This window comes from Rhineura floridana, chromosome 1 (genome assembly GCF_030035675.1).
Source record: "Rhineura floridana isolate rRhiFlo1 chromosome 1, rRhiFlo1.hap2, whole genome shotgun sequence".
In the NCBI taxonomy this organism is placed as follows: Eukaryota; Metazoa; Chordata; class Lepidosauria; order Squamata; family Rhineuridae; genus Rhineura; species Rhineura floridana.
The window spans coordinates 188,450,143-188,464,022 of record NC_084480.1 but is presented as its reverse complement, the minus strand read 5'-3'; the positions used below and the strand labels follow the sequence as shown (position 1 = coordinate 188,464,022).

The 13,880-nt window shown below is 40.2% G+C and overlaps 1 protein-coding gene across 6 annotated transcripts in view; it reads right to left on the bottom strand.

Moving 5' to 3' along the window:
* Positions 1 to 13,880, bottom strand: part of TRIO (trio Rho guanine nucleotide exchange factor) — a 279,134-nt gene that overhangs the window by 108,947 nt on the left and 156,307 nt on the right. For all 6 annotated transcript variants that reach the window (XM_061589413.1, XM_061589410.1, XM_061589377.1 and 3 more), the window contains 9 exons: positions 12,105 to 12,219; positions 10,185 to 10,300; positions 6,392 to 6,514; positions 4,226 to 4,420; positions 3,967 to 4,082; positions 3,167 to 3,233; positions 2,417 to 2,526; positions 860 to 929; positions 456 to 545 (listed from right to left, as the gene is read on the bottom strand). In XM_061589413.1, the coding sequence (XP_061445397.1) occupies positions 456 to 545; positions 860 to 929; positions 2,417 to 2,526; positions 3,167 to 3,233; positions 3,967 to 4,082; positions 4,226 to 4,420; positions 6,392 to 6,514; positions 10,185 to 10,300; positions 12,105 to 12,219 (1,002 nt within the window). The remainder of the gene's footprint in view (positions 1 to 455; positions 546 to 859; positions 930 to 2,416; positions 2,527 to 3,166; positions 3,234 to 3,966; positions 4,083 to 4,225; positions 4,421 to 6,391; positions 6,515 to 10,184; positions 10,301 to 12,104; positions 12,220 to 13,880) is intronic.

Genomic DNA, 13,880 nt, shown 5'->3' with positions numbered 1-13,880 from the left:
TCTGTAAATCCTACAAGCACAGCACAACTGATGGTCTCACAGAGGAATAAAACACAGTCTTTTAAAAGCAATTTCTACTGTAGCTGATCAAATAAAAGCTTGTTGATGTTGTGCATGTACTACTGAAGACACTGGTTATATTCTTGATCTTTCAATTTTTTAAAAAACAAATATCCAGCATAGAATAAGCACTGGGCAGTTTATCATTCCTCTCATAGAGACATTCTGTGACTGACAGATACCAAAAAGTTTACAATATAATAGCAACATCCCTTTCAGTGATATATCACATGGTCTGCAGGCAGACAATTTAAAAAATGATCAACAAATAAGTTGGCATTGTCCAACTAATTATGAACTCCTACTGTGTACACACACACAGAGGTATCTTATCCACAAAAATACTTATAAGAGGGCCCTAGATTTAATCCAAGCACAAGGATCCTGGTACTTACATCAAAATAAGCGCCTGCATGCTCCAGTATCAACTGGGTAGAGTCTGGCTTGTTTTTGCAGTAAGTCACATACATCTGGAACTTGTCTGCCTGCAAAAACACAAACAAATGTGTCTTCTTCCAAACATTACATCTGCTTCAAACTTTATCTTGCAAAGTATCATTCCTGTTCACATTCTGCAAACCATGAATGTTTTCTATATCTCACTGTAATTTAGAGTTGGCTCTTTCCTAAGATAATGAGCCGCTACTGCTTTCAGCTTCTCATAACACAGAAATAATGTATTTGTATCTTTTTGAGACATGGGCTTTTTCAGAGGAGAGTGGCCACAAATTTTACAAAGTAATTTTTAAAAACAAAAATCTCAATTGATTATCTGATATAGAAAAATAAGCTCTCTTACCCAAGTAACAAAACAGTGACCAACATCTTCTGGTAGCTGCTCATATTTCTCTAGCTCTTTTAGGAATATACTGTAAAACAAAAAGAATTGATAAAATAGTTTTAAAAAGTCCTTGCCAGATTTTCAGTAGGATACACAAAATTTGCATAGTGGTTATAAACACATACATATTTACACCCATGCCAAATATCTGTGCAGTCCAGTCTCAGCTGAAGGTCCACTAATGGTAACATAAAAGTTAAAAGCATGCTAAGTACTCCCCTACTGAATTAAATACAGCTTAAAAATTACTTTGTTTGGATCACACAACTAAAAATGTTACAGGAAGTAACGGTGACCAAGCTTGATAAAACCCACTTCTCCTCTACCACTAATGACTAATTCATGTTGCCCAAAATTTGTCCTGAACACACAGTGGATTCTAATGAAGTTAGAAATGATTGTGTACTGAATTGAATTAATTCAATTAATTTCTCTCTGGTACTGATCCATTTTCAGCATGACAATGAAGATTAGGAAAATACAGTCACTTCATCATATACTCCAAACTGATTTGGCTGTAGTCCTATCTATAGGTGGCACACCTTGTAGAGGCTTATGCAGTGGGAAATCCGGATTGTGCCTATAGGCAGCCTCAGACCTGTTGGATGTCTACATATAACAGGGGTCTACACACACAGCCAGAGACATTCAGATATGATTGTCACCCCTTAAAAAATGGGGGAGGGTGGACTGGAAGCTCTCCATTCTGAACACACAGAGGGCCCAGGAGCACTCCCACCTTGCATAGCATTTGCACACATACAGCCTTGTATAAAATAAGGCTCCTGCAATACAACACAGCAACAGATTACTGCTTTGCTTGTAAGACTGGTCACAACAAGTTTTGTATTTGCTCTATGTTCAGGGCAAAAACTTACGAGATTGTATGACTATTTAAGAATAGAAAAGAAACATTGTCTTTGTCTACTCAAATGTCCTAGCATCTCTGCACTCTTCTCAGCAAGTGATGTGTTGGTCTTGCTACAGGAGCCTAAGTATGATTTTTCTGCAAGTTTTTGCCTCTAATACTAATTGTTTTATACATCTACTGAATATGAAGTTTCATTTAAATCCTGAACTCAGATTGCGTGCTTTAATAATGTATCCACATGCAACATGGCAAATTCACTATTACTGATTACTGAAAAGACCTTTCTGCAGCTATCATCTCACAGACAAAAAATGAGTTGTCATATTCATTAGTTTGTGCACTATACAAATCTGAAACAAAACCAGAATGTCCCATTTTCTACCAAGCTGAACAGCCTGGCATTTTGCACTTACATGCATTTTTTAGGTCAAAATGAATCTAAGCCTATTTTAACCAGCTGTTTAATAAGAAGTGGACATGGAAGGATATCATCAGAAAAACTGAAGCTTCACCCACTGTAGCCGCATACTCTCTACAAATATTTATACAACAGGCAAATAAAATCATATATTTGTTTAGAAGAGTCAGGATGCAGTAAGTCAGTCTTCACTGACTTCCGTTATATGACTGATGTTCTCACTCACTTATTATGGAATTCGTAGATCTCCTGCATGTTTCCGAAGATAATATGCTCCTTATTGACAATACCAGGTGGGATCTCTTCAACGCCACTTGTCATTTCCCACAGATATGTCTGGCCAAAAGGACAAGACAAAAGGGTGAGCTGTGAATTTGCTTGAGAGTCGCAACTCAAGCACAACCTTTCCAAAACAGATATACAGGAACTTTGTAATGTACGGCCACCTTAGTTTTTTAAAACATGTCCTGGTTTTATAAAAATGAAATCCTGACAATAGGCACAATATTTCATGGTAGCATATGAAGTCACAATTTAAAATCCACACATTGCAATAGCTACTACAGGAGCAGGATTTCCCTTTAGTTTTAACAACAAACAGGCATTTCTGTTCAAAAAGAGTGAGCCAGCTCTCAAATGTGTGGTACGCATAATGGAAGCACGAGCAGAGGATCATCCCTTTAACAAAATACCAAAGCCTAAACAAAAGCAGCAGTCAGTTCACAATGCTAAAAAAAAGGGAAAAGAAGAGTAAACAAACTATGCCCATATCCAGTCAACATAAGAAGTTTTATAACAGCAAAACAAGATGCTGATCAAGTCAGCACTGGCTGCTGCCCAATACAATTCTGTTGATAAACAAGTTTACTTCAGATACAAGGTAGCACAAACTGGCCCTCCAATGATACAATCTGATAATGCAAAAATTCTACATGACAGCCATCCCACATCGCTAAGTTCTGGGTCACACACTTACATCCATACACTCCCGGAGATCTCTTACATAAGCCTTCTCTGTCTGAATAAGCTCAGCCATAATGAACCTTTGAAACAGGAGGGAAACAACATTAGCGTGCTAGAGTTATCACACATCATTTTCTTCTCATTTTATTATTGCTTTATATAGTGAATAGAAAAGGACAAACATCCAGTGCAAAGAAGTATTAATGAAAATTCATTTGTTTTCCCCTGGCTTGCTGGTAATCCTTAAGCAAAGACAGACCATGTTGGGACAATAGTCCTATACTGCATAAACCATGGTTTATGAAGTCATGGATGACTACTTCTCTCTCATCTCTGGTGCAAGTTTGGCATGAAGATGCTGGCTTATGTTAAGCCAGAGTTCCCCATTATGTCTGAACCAGGGAACTCTGGCTTAATGTCAGTCAATAAACCAGGAAAATAAGTTAGGTGCATATCACTTAAAGCACATCCACAGAAAACACAAAAAGCCGGAAGTGATTTGTTCAGAAGAACAGCTTTGGGATTTGTAGATTTAGGTCAAATTTCTGAAAATAATACTGTACTTTTGCACTCTTGGATTTTTACCCTTTTCTTCTGTGCATCACACTTGGTTATCGTCCTTCTTGCTGACGTATATGGAACTTTTGCAAAAGGTAGTATTAAAATTTAGAATGTATATAGATGAGGACATTTTTTAACATTCAATCTACTCGAAAAGTCAGCCTCTTGTTTTGTTTCAATACATAAGGCCACTACTGGGAAGCTGAAAAGCACAAATGGAGAAGGAAAAAAGGGGGGAAAACACTGCATTACTCTTTCCTGCGGGCAGACTTCCTCTTTTCTTCATTAAGCTCATGAGCAGCATCTCGCAGCTTCACCTCTGACCCAGGAACACTGGCTGGGATTATATCCAGCTGCAGGCTTTTACTCTGAATTAAAGGGGGGAAAGACAACAGAATTAGCAGAAGCGGGGGAAGAGAAAAGGCAGCTGTCTAGTAAGCAGACTAAGCAGCCACATTAAGCTAGCCCACGTTTCCACTAACAGAGAAACGCACACACACAGGGCACTCACTGATTTATTGGAATCTGAAGAGATCCCCAGGGCTTTCTCTAAAGAGGTCCTATATTTTTCCATACGCAGAGAGAAGTCCCTGTATCTCTTGTCCACTGCTGTGACACATTTCTTAATCTCTGCTGCATGGGCATGTCCCTTTTCACAAAAGCCATCTGCCAGCTGTATCAACAGCTTTACCCTCTCTTTGGTTTGCTGTGGGAAACACAAAAGACAGAAAGGTAGCAGGAAGAGCAGACCTACAACACCTATAAATTAAGAAAGATCTTTTCAAGTTATTTACCAGTTAGAAGATGCTTCTTCTGTTTGCATGCTATCAGTTGTTGTTCTTGTTACCAAAACACAGTATTATTTGATTTTATACCATCAACTTAAGAGAAGGATTTAGGAACTCTCCATTTTCAGTTTTTGGGGCCCTGCAAGGCAAGAGCCTGAGGAATAGAATTTGTCTAAGAAATCTGCTTCACCAACCTCATAATCCAAGTTTATGCTGTCCGAGATTGCTGACAACAAACTCAAGGATTGGAACTGAGAGTTAATGTTTCCAGTCCTCATAGTGGCAGAGGAAAGCCTGGTAACATATCAATAAATCTGCAATGTTGCAGAAGTGAGGGAGGATTCCTGAAGACCAGCATCTCTATATCCCCCTGTTGTTTTCTTCAATGTAATCCTAAAACATTGTTCTCCTGTTCATCACATGCCAAATGCTTTCTAGATCCCCTATCCCTTTTACTCCATTTTAGATGGCCTAAATCTCGAGAATTAGAATCAGAAGAAGAATACAAAATAATGAGGGTTGCTTTTGCTTTTTTAAAAAATGATTTTTTTAAAAAACAACAACACATACAACAGAGAATTGAAGGTAGTGTGATTCTATACACAACTGATTAAGATACAGCTGTTTAGCACTTTCCCCAGCCATTTTAGTCCAAGAAATAGCAGCTAGCCATGGTGAAGTGTGCATGAGGTGTCTCCATGTAGTCCCATATGCTGGAGAGATGGAGCAGAGAAAATAAATGACTGGGTCTCACATGTGACCTGGCCCCAAATTGTATTATAAAAGATATAGATCTCCAATTTGTTTACCAAGTGGTAAACTTAAGTGGTAAAATTAAGCAGCGCAAAAGGTGGCATCCAGTGTCAGAACTAATAACAGTTTTATTAAAATGTATTATAAGTCATAAATAAAATGAAATAAAATCCATTGACTTCTCAAGCACAGTTCTCCCCTTGGACCCCATATTTCCTCAAACCACATTACTGATAAATACAGTACCCAAATTGTTTTGATACTATAAACAGCTGGTGAAATGTATTCACTTATTCCTTTCACAATGACATGGCCTCTGGCTCAAACACGCATCCATTTTTGGATATGAGAACTAAGTTATCCATGACAGAATGGATTCCTTATGCACAAAATACCTGAACTGCTCACAAAACCTTTGCTTGCTCCTACATATGCAGGATGCGGTTTTAGTTGTCAAACGTTCAGCTTATTAGTACATACTTAGCTAGCCAAACTTTCATCTATTTTCAGAACAAGAAGGCCCTCTTTATAAGGCAATGTTGCTGTCATTGTCTTTTCCGATTTAATTAGAGACTTTGGCACAAGCAGGCTGATGCACTGTAAGGATAAATATCTGTAAAAGTATAGCAATAGCACCCGACACACTGACTTCTCATTCATTTGAAGAACCATGGGGTGACCCCAGGGAGATTCAAATATGTAGAGAGGGCAACCTGTGGCCCAAGGGTCACATGCAGCCCTCAACCTAATTTCATGTGGGATGGAAGCACCTGTATGGAGAGAAGGAGGGGAAAAGACAAAACAGATAAGGCCCACTTTGGGCTCTAGCCCTACTCTCTGCTGGCTTTGGCCCGGCCCTGCCCATCATCTGCATACTGAGGGAATGTGGCCTTCAACAACAAAGAAAGGTTACCTTCCCCTTGTGTGGAGCATACATGTGATGAGGGAAGAGGCATCATACCTACCTTCCCTGCACCTGGACCAGCCTGTTGGGTTTTTTTTTTAAAAAAACTGTTTTTTGTTCTTATTTTTTTCCTTTAAGACTGACAACATGGTGCACCTCTTCTAAAGAGATAAAAACAGGCACAAGACACAGAATGCAAAGGGCAGGAATCTAAACAGCCATTGCAATTTACCTTTGCAGTAATCTGAAATTCTTCATGCTCCTTCAACAGTTCTTGAGTATGCTGGATACTGGAGCCAGTGGAAGTGTGTGTGGATAAATAAAATTCTCCATTATCATGGATCCACTCAAGAGCCTAAGGTGGGAAAAATGTGTTAAACTACTTTCAGTAAAGGCAACTTATTTCCTAGGTGTAAATTCTCATTCAAAACTCTGGTCACTCATTCCTGTACTTCTTCCAGTGTTACCCTAGCATCAAAGATTTAGGCTGTCACCTGGCAGCAGCCATTCCAACCGGTTACCTCAGTGGGAGAGATGGGAAGCAGGGTTCATTCCATCAGCCCTGCAGAAAGACCTGCCCCTGAACTGTTCACATTTCATTATAAGTAGTACTATTTCACTTTAAGAACCGGCATTCAAGTTTGCTTTTCTTCCTCTTCCCTCCCGCTTCTTCCTTGTGTGTTTTGTCTTTTAAATTGTAAGCCCATGGGCAGGGGCTGTCTGGTTTTAGCTAGTTGTACATAAGCCACTCTGGGAGTCTTTTTTGGCTGAAGAGTGAGCTACAAAGGCTCTAAATAAATAAATAATCAGTATCCTCAGGGTAGAATTCAATTGGTGCTCCTATACTCACAGAAGAGATTTTAATCCAATGAAGGGAAGGGTTTTCCCCCAAAATTTGTCCTTCCCCCCCCTCCACTTTCTACCCTTTTCTGGAGAATCCTCCAGTTCTCTGGAGTAGATTTTTTGGGGTGCTGGGGGCTGCAGGACTGGGGGAGGAGGTGTCAACAAAAACATCTCCCTTCTTCCATTAGCAGAGGCATCTGTTGGATCAAAAGCCCTTCTGTGAGTGCAAGGGCACCAACTAAATAACAGACTTTGTGGAGAGTAAATCCCACTGAACTCAGTGGGAATTATTTCTGAGTAAACATGCTCAGGATTGCTCTGTTTAACCGTTTTTTCAATATGCTGCATAGCTCAAGAAGGATGAGACAACATTAACACTTACAAAAATACTCAAATCACAGCTAGTTCCAAAAAAGAAATATTTAAGACGTGACAGGAAAGGCAGAATATAGTGTTCTGGAGAATTATATAAAGGGATCAGAAGACTTTTTACAGTGTAACTGAAGCTCTATACCAGATGCCAGTAATTATACACTAGGATATCTACCAGCTAAACTGGGCTGAACACTATCATAAAAAAGTTTGGTTGTTGAGGGCAGCAATGTTCAAAAACATAATTTTACAAAAATGAAACAGCAAGACTATGCTGACAACAGAACAGTAGATTTGTTCTACTTATTGTCCAAGAGATTGGACAGATGAGCAAATTTGCAGAGATTCATACCACATTTAAAATAAAATTGGTTGACTCCCCCCCCCCACTGATGCTGCCTGGAAAATGCTGGCCTCCCCACCCTCCCACCCACTATTTTCCAGAAGTTGTCTCTTTCTTATTGGTGTATTTTGTTATTTTCATCTTGTTACACTGAAATGAATGTCCTGCTCCCATAGCATTGGAATGAGTTCCTACAACCATATTAAAACTATCCCATTTGCCAATATTGTACTATTTTTGTATCACATATTTGAATCAGCAATAGTTTCCAACCGAGAGCCCCTTCCTTACTTTACTTCTGTACTGGCACCAGTTATCTTCGCAAGAAAATTCCCAGCACCATTGAAAAACAATTTTAGAATTCTTTGGGGGAACCCACTGGATTGTAGCCAACACTGTGTGAGTGGCATTCTACTCATACAGTAAGGCTTCCCCCTCCTCCCCCCTTCCTGCACACTCCCAAAATCTATTCCACGGGGTCCCTGGGGAGCAGGGCACACAGGACTTTACAGGAGAGAGGAGAGAATGTGAGGTTCTCCTGCGTGAGCGTAAAGTCTGCTGCACAAGCAGAACAGCTGTGCTGGATAAAACCCATTACCTGTAGGCCATTGTGAAAGTGTTCCACTAGCTGTGGTGTGCAAACTGCTCAAACTGGACCTGAACAAGCTGAGGGGGGTATTTTCCTCTTTTCATTACATTTTTATGTTTATACAAACCTACCCACCCAACCCAAGCGATACTGTAATTCACAGATTACTTAGAAAACGTAGAAAAGTTCAGGTTTTGATAAAAACAGAAATTATTAGAAGCCTGCAGTCAATATACTGGTGGGTGAATTCCAACACACAAAATCCTTTCCCCACCTAGCTATTCAAATAATTTTTTATTTGACCCTAATACATACTCACTCTCTCTTGCTTATCTTTCTCCTTTCCTTCTGCCTTTTTTCCTTTCTCTGTTCTATGTGCCTCATTGCTGCCTGATAGAATCCTGGAACTGGGCAGGCCAGCTTCTCAAGGTATGGGAGACTGGTGTGAGAGGCTGCCTGTTGACTTCTTCCGACTGCTACCTGTTCTCCAGAGCCAGCCCCTTGGCTCCTGCCATCTAAGCCTCAGTGGCTGCAGTCAGCTCAGCCAATCAAGGTGAATGAACAACAGCTGACCCCAGCTTTAGAGCCACCATTTGTCCCAGAGCCCAAGGCATGTCTCCAATGGTTGGAATTCCATGGCCAAGTACTGACTCCTCCCCCATCACTAGCAGTCCTGCTCACAAATTCCTCTCACTCGCTCTCCTCCTTGATGTTTGTGAGAAAACTTCACTCCCCAAAACACTATACAATAAATGTTATTATTCATTATGTACTTATTATTTGTACTCACAGCCCACTCTTTACCATATGGTCCCAGGGCAGGTTACAAATATGTCATTATTAAAAGTAAGTACAATTAAAATAATAAAATAAAAACAAAATATATGGGATTTAACAGACTAGCCCAGTCCCAATACCGGGCTCACTTCCCCAGACTTCATGCCACTTCTGCTCCCTCATTCCACACACTTTATCAGTCAAGATACTACTGCACTCCTTAAAATCAACAAGAAATAAAATTGCCAATTATGTTTGAAACATTTGATTTTCCCCCAGTCACCATGCTTCTAAAAAGGGTTTACCTCTATTTTAATTTAATTCAATTATGAAAATTTAAATACCACTTACTAGAACAAAACACTTCTAAGTGCCTTACAATGGAAATCTGTTTTTCCCTTTCTACTGAACCATTCAAGGTTATGTTCTCTTTTCCAATTGTTAGTGTTTTGTATCAGTTTATGTTAGGGTAAAAAGAGAAGAAGAAAAATTGTAAGGAAAAGCCAAAGAGGCCCATGCATGTACCTAAAGTGCTTCCATGGGCATGTAAGAGGGGGAAGGAGGTCCAGAGATGTTTCCATTCCTCCTACAGTCTCTGTGCTGCATACGATACTAGCAGATCCCTCAAGAATGGCTTTGCAGGGGATGGCTGTGAAGGGAATGTGGGGCCTGAAATGCTCCGATCGAGGAGAAGGTTGTGCCTGGCCCTTTAGAACCCAGTGATGTACTTTTAAACTTTCTCCTAGTGGGCTGCTAACGCTCAGCCTACTGTAGTTTAAAAGCGAGTCATTTATACTTGGGAATTTATTGGCAAATTCAACATAACTCACACCATGACCTTGCAAGCAACATCATGCTGACTGAAAATCCTTGTGGCACAAAAGGAATGAAGGTTAGCATACACATACAAATTTAGTGTTACCACAAAGGAGAAAATGGATGAAACATTGTTGTTGTTTTTACCACAGACTATACAAATAAACAATATGTGATGTAGCTTGTTTCTTGGTTGCCTACTGGGAGAAGGGCTGTAAGTAGACATGCACATTCCAATTCAACTGCATGAGGAAGAAAAAGGCTATTTAAAATACAGGCCCTGACCTGTTTGGCACTTCTTTCAAAGACCACATATTGCTGACATTGGTCAAGACGTCTTTTTCTCATTGTCCAGTAGTGCAGGACACGGTTTTCCCTCTGGAACAGCTCATTCAGGATATCTGCCGAATCATAAAGAGATCAAATCACTGACTTGCTGAAGTAAAAGTGAAGGCCAATGAAATGGATATATTTGGTAAGCTGTAGAGGTAGCTCAGAATGAACCTATGCAAATTGGACATAGATCAGCAATAGCTGAAAATGTGCGTGGAAAGTGAACAGACTAAAAAACAGGTTGTGTTACATCTTTCATATTGCTGTAGCAATACAAATGCTGGATTATCTGTATGCAGAACGTTTGAATACCTTGTGTTTGATGTATCTGTGGTTTACATTGATATATGGCTTTTATGTTGCCATGGCAAGTGGCCAATGCATGAAACAAATCTCATACCCATCAATTTCTATACCCAGTCACTTGAGGCAGTCAATTTGAATTTTTCCTATATCATAATATGCTCTACTCATTCACTGGTGTGTGTGGATGATTTTATCTTGATTAATAAGCAGACATATGAACAAGCTTAGTACCCTTGCACACAACCACCTTTTGTGTGAGTGAGTGAACAAGCCAGTAAGTCTTCAGCTAACTATACCATTTGGTTACATCCACTAGAAAAGTAAGGTTGACAGTTTCAGAACAAGACAGGTATGAAAACATGGTTTAAAGTTGAATTCATATCATGGCTTGTTCTGAAGCCATTAACCACAGCTTCCCATTTCAGACGTAATGGGACACTAATGTTAACTGAAGACTTCCTGGTGTGTTCCCTTGCTTGCACAAAGACAAAGCTATATACATACCTGAAAAAATGTATTAAAGCCTTGTGATTTCAGCTTCTCACTTAGTTATGCAATTTATTTTCACTATCCAGAGTGTTCATCAAGCCCTGTCTTGCTAATAATTGGTCCTCAACTTGGCTTATTCCCACACATGGATTCATTTAAGGCATTTCTATACCACACTTCAATTTACAACAATCATTAAAAAAATGAACAGTCAATAAAACAGAGCAGAGAAGCAGCATCAAACACAGACCCAGCAACCACTAAAAAGCCATGGGCTGTTAACAGCCTAGGAAAATAAAAATCTTCACCATGCACCTAGCAACAACATACGTGTCAGGTAAGCCTCCCTGGGAAAGTTCCTTAAATGGAACACCACAACTGAGAAGGTCCTCTCCCCAGCCACCCCACCTCACCTCAGACTTTGGGGCTACCCAGAGGAGGACCTTCGATAACCATAGGACTGCAGAGCAGCAGATGTTCCCTTGGATACTGAGATCTCAAGCTGTGGAGAGCTTTAAAATGCAACCATCACGTAGGACTTTAAAAAGGTGTAAGCACTACATATGACACTTGCTTGGTTCTTTTTGTGTATTTTGCTTCCTGCTTATTTTAAGTATAGGTCTTGATCATTTTCTCCGTGTTAATGTTTATATTCAAGCTATGTTCTATTTGTTCTTTCAAAATTTTTATTTTATGAAGATTGCTTTTAATTTTTTTTGTAGAAATAAAACATTTCTCACACATGCATGTGTATATGTGTAATTTACATACGCAGAGTAAATGTGCTTAAGATGTTTGGCAGTGCTATCATATGTCAATATGAAGTTTCCAATACTTCCACGATTGTGCTTTTTTTCTTCAAAACTATCTCACCATTTTAACCTAGTTCCAACCACAGTCATGAGTTCCCTATTACTCTTTGAATGGCTTCCGATGCTCAAGCAAACAGTGACAGCTGATTCACAACTGACCCACACCTTCTCTGTATGTGTATCTTGAATACCACACAAAGAAACCACAACAGCAGAACTGCTGAACAATATTATGAACAATTTATAGCAAATCATACATGCTTACTTTTGACCTGCTGTTCAGGGGCCTTGATGTGAGTCACCATCCCTGGCATGTTTACGCTATTCCTGTGCAGGTATTTCAGGAACACATCAGCATTTCGCCGAGCTAGCGTGCAAGCCTAAAAGTGACCAGATAAGACACTTCAGCACAAATGTTGAAGATGTAACTGAAGTTGTAGTTTTAGGCACTGCAAATGGATGTTTAAATTCCACTGTAGATTGTCTGCAATTGGTTGTACAAAGCAAATTTGGCTCATTCCTCTTGGACTGCTTATAACAACAGTATATATGCCAAAATATTTGAGCAGACAGGACACTCGGGCACATGCCAATTCCTGGCATCATACCATGTTCTTCCATGATTGCGCCATCACTTCCCACTGGGACCCTTGTGCCCCAACCCCAATTCTCCAACAATAGTACCACTTGATAGGAAAGCATCCAGGGACTATGACGTTGCACTGCCATCAACAGGATTTCTATGTAAAGGTTTTTCAGAGTGTGGCTGTAGTATATCACTTGTTAACCAACTTTTAACCAAGAAAACCATTATCACAGTGGTTTAGAATGAATGGTTTAGTAAAGTTTATAGGATAGTTGCTGGTTGTACTTTCACACTTGTCACATTTTCACATAACGCTGACCCAAGCCACAGCTTAGCATGGATGCGCTGGCTCCCAGACTTTGCTCTTCCCTGGCCCCCTTAGCTCAGCAACTTTTGGCTTAGCATGTCTTTCAAATGCAGGACTGTGAATAAGTTCTCTCCTCCTTAACAACCCTTGGCTACAGATTGCACAGTAATGTGTGAACAATGCCACCAACACTCAGCATTCAGGAAATGAAGTGAATCCTTCACAGTAAGCTTCACACACAGATTGTCATGCTGTGTTTTGCTCTTGATTATTAATAGGGAAATAGTTGCTTGAAGTGACCAGCTATGCTCACTTATTGCATTATTTCCTAGCATCCATAATCAACAAATTACACATGAAGAGGATGACTGCCGTGCAGATCACAGCAGAGAAAGAAAAGAACAAAAGCACATAAAAAACCCCATTTCTTAATTATACCAACTTCTAAAGAGTATTTTAGAGTGTTTTGGAGATCCACAGTTCTTCAGGTAGCAGGTCCTAAGAATATAAGAGCCCTGCTGCATCAGGCCATCTAGTCCAGCATCTTGTTCTCCGAGTGGCCAACCACGTGCCCATGGGAAGCCTACCAGTAGGACCTGAGTGCAACAGCACTCTCTCCACTTGTGATTCCCAGCAACTGGCATTCAGAGGCATACTGCCTCCAACAGTATAATAAAATAATATCCCTTCAACAATCCCCTGTGTGTGACAGACTGTTTGCTCTTCCTGTTCATTTCCTATTTGTGCTGGCTTTGCTCTCCAACAAGGCAGCCACTTGCATTATGCCACACTCCCCACGGCAGACATGTGCTGACTGGCACCCATGGCACTTTCTCAGAATTCCGTATGTGCCCACTGGCCCAAAAAGGATGCTAACCCCTGGGATAGACCATAGAGGTGCATATTAAATGGAAAGTTGGACTTAGCGTGAAGTGTCCTTCTGATCAGTGGGGAGTGGAGCATGCAGAAATAGTTAGCTCCTCTGTAGGCAGAGTCAAACTGAAACAAAGTGTTAGACAGTGCTAGCCGGAAGGGGAGGGAACAACCCTTTAACTGCCAGTCATGATAAAGCTGACCCGGTGAGACCGGCCACCGAAAAATCATAAAAAACTACGCAACATGTGAAACAGAGACAGTAAAAGAATACG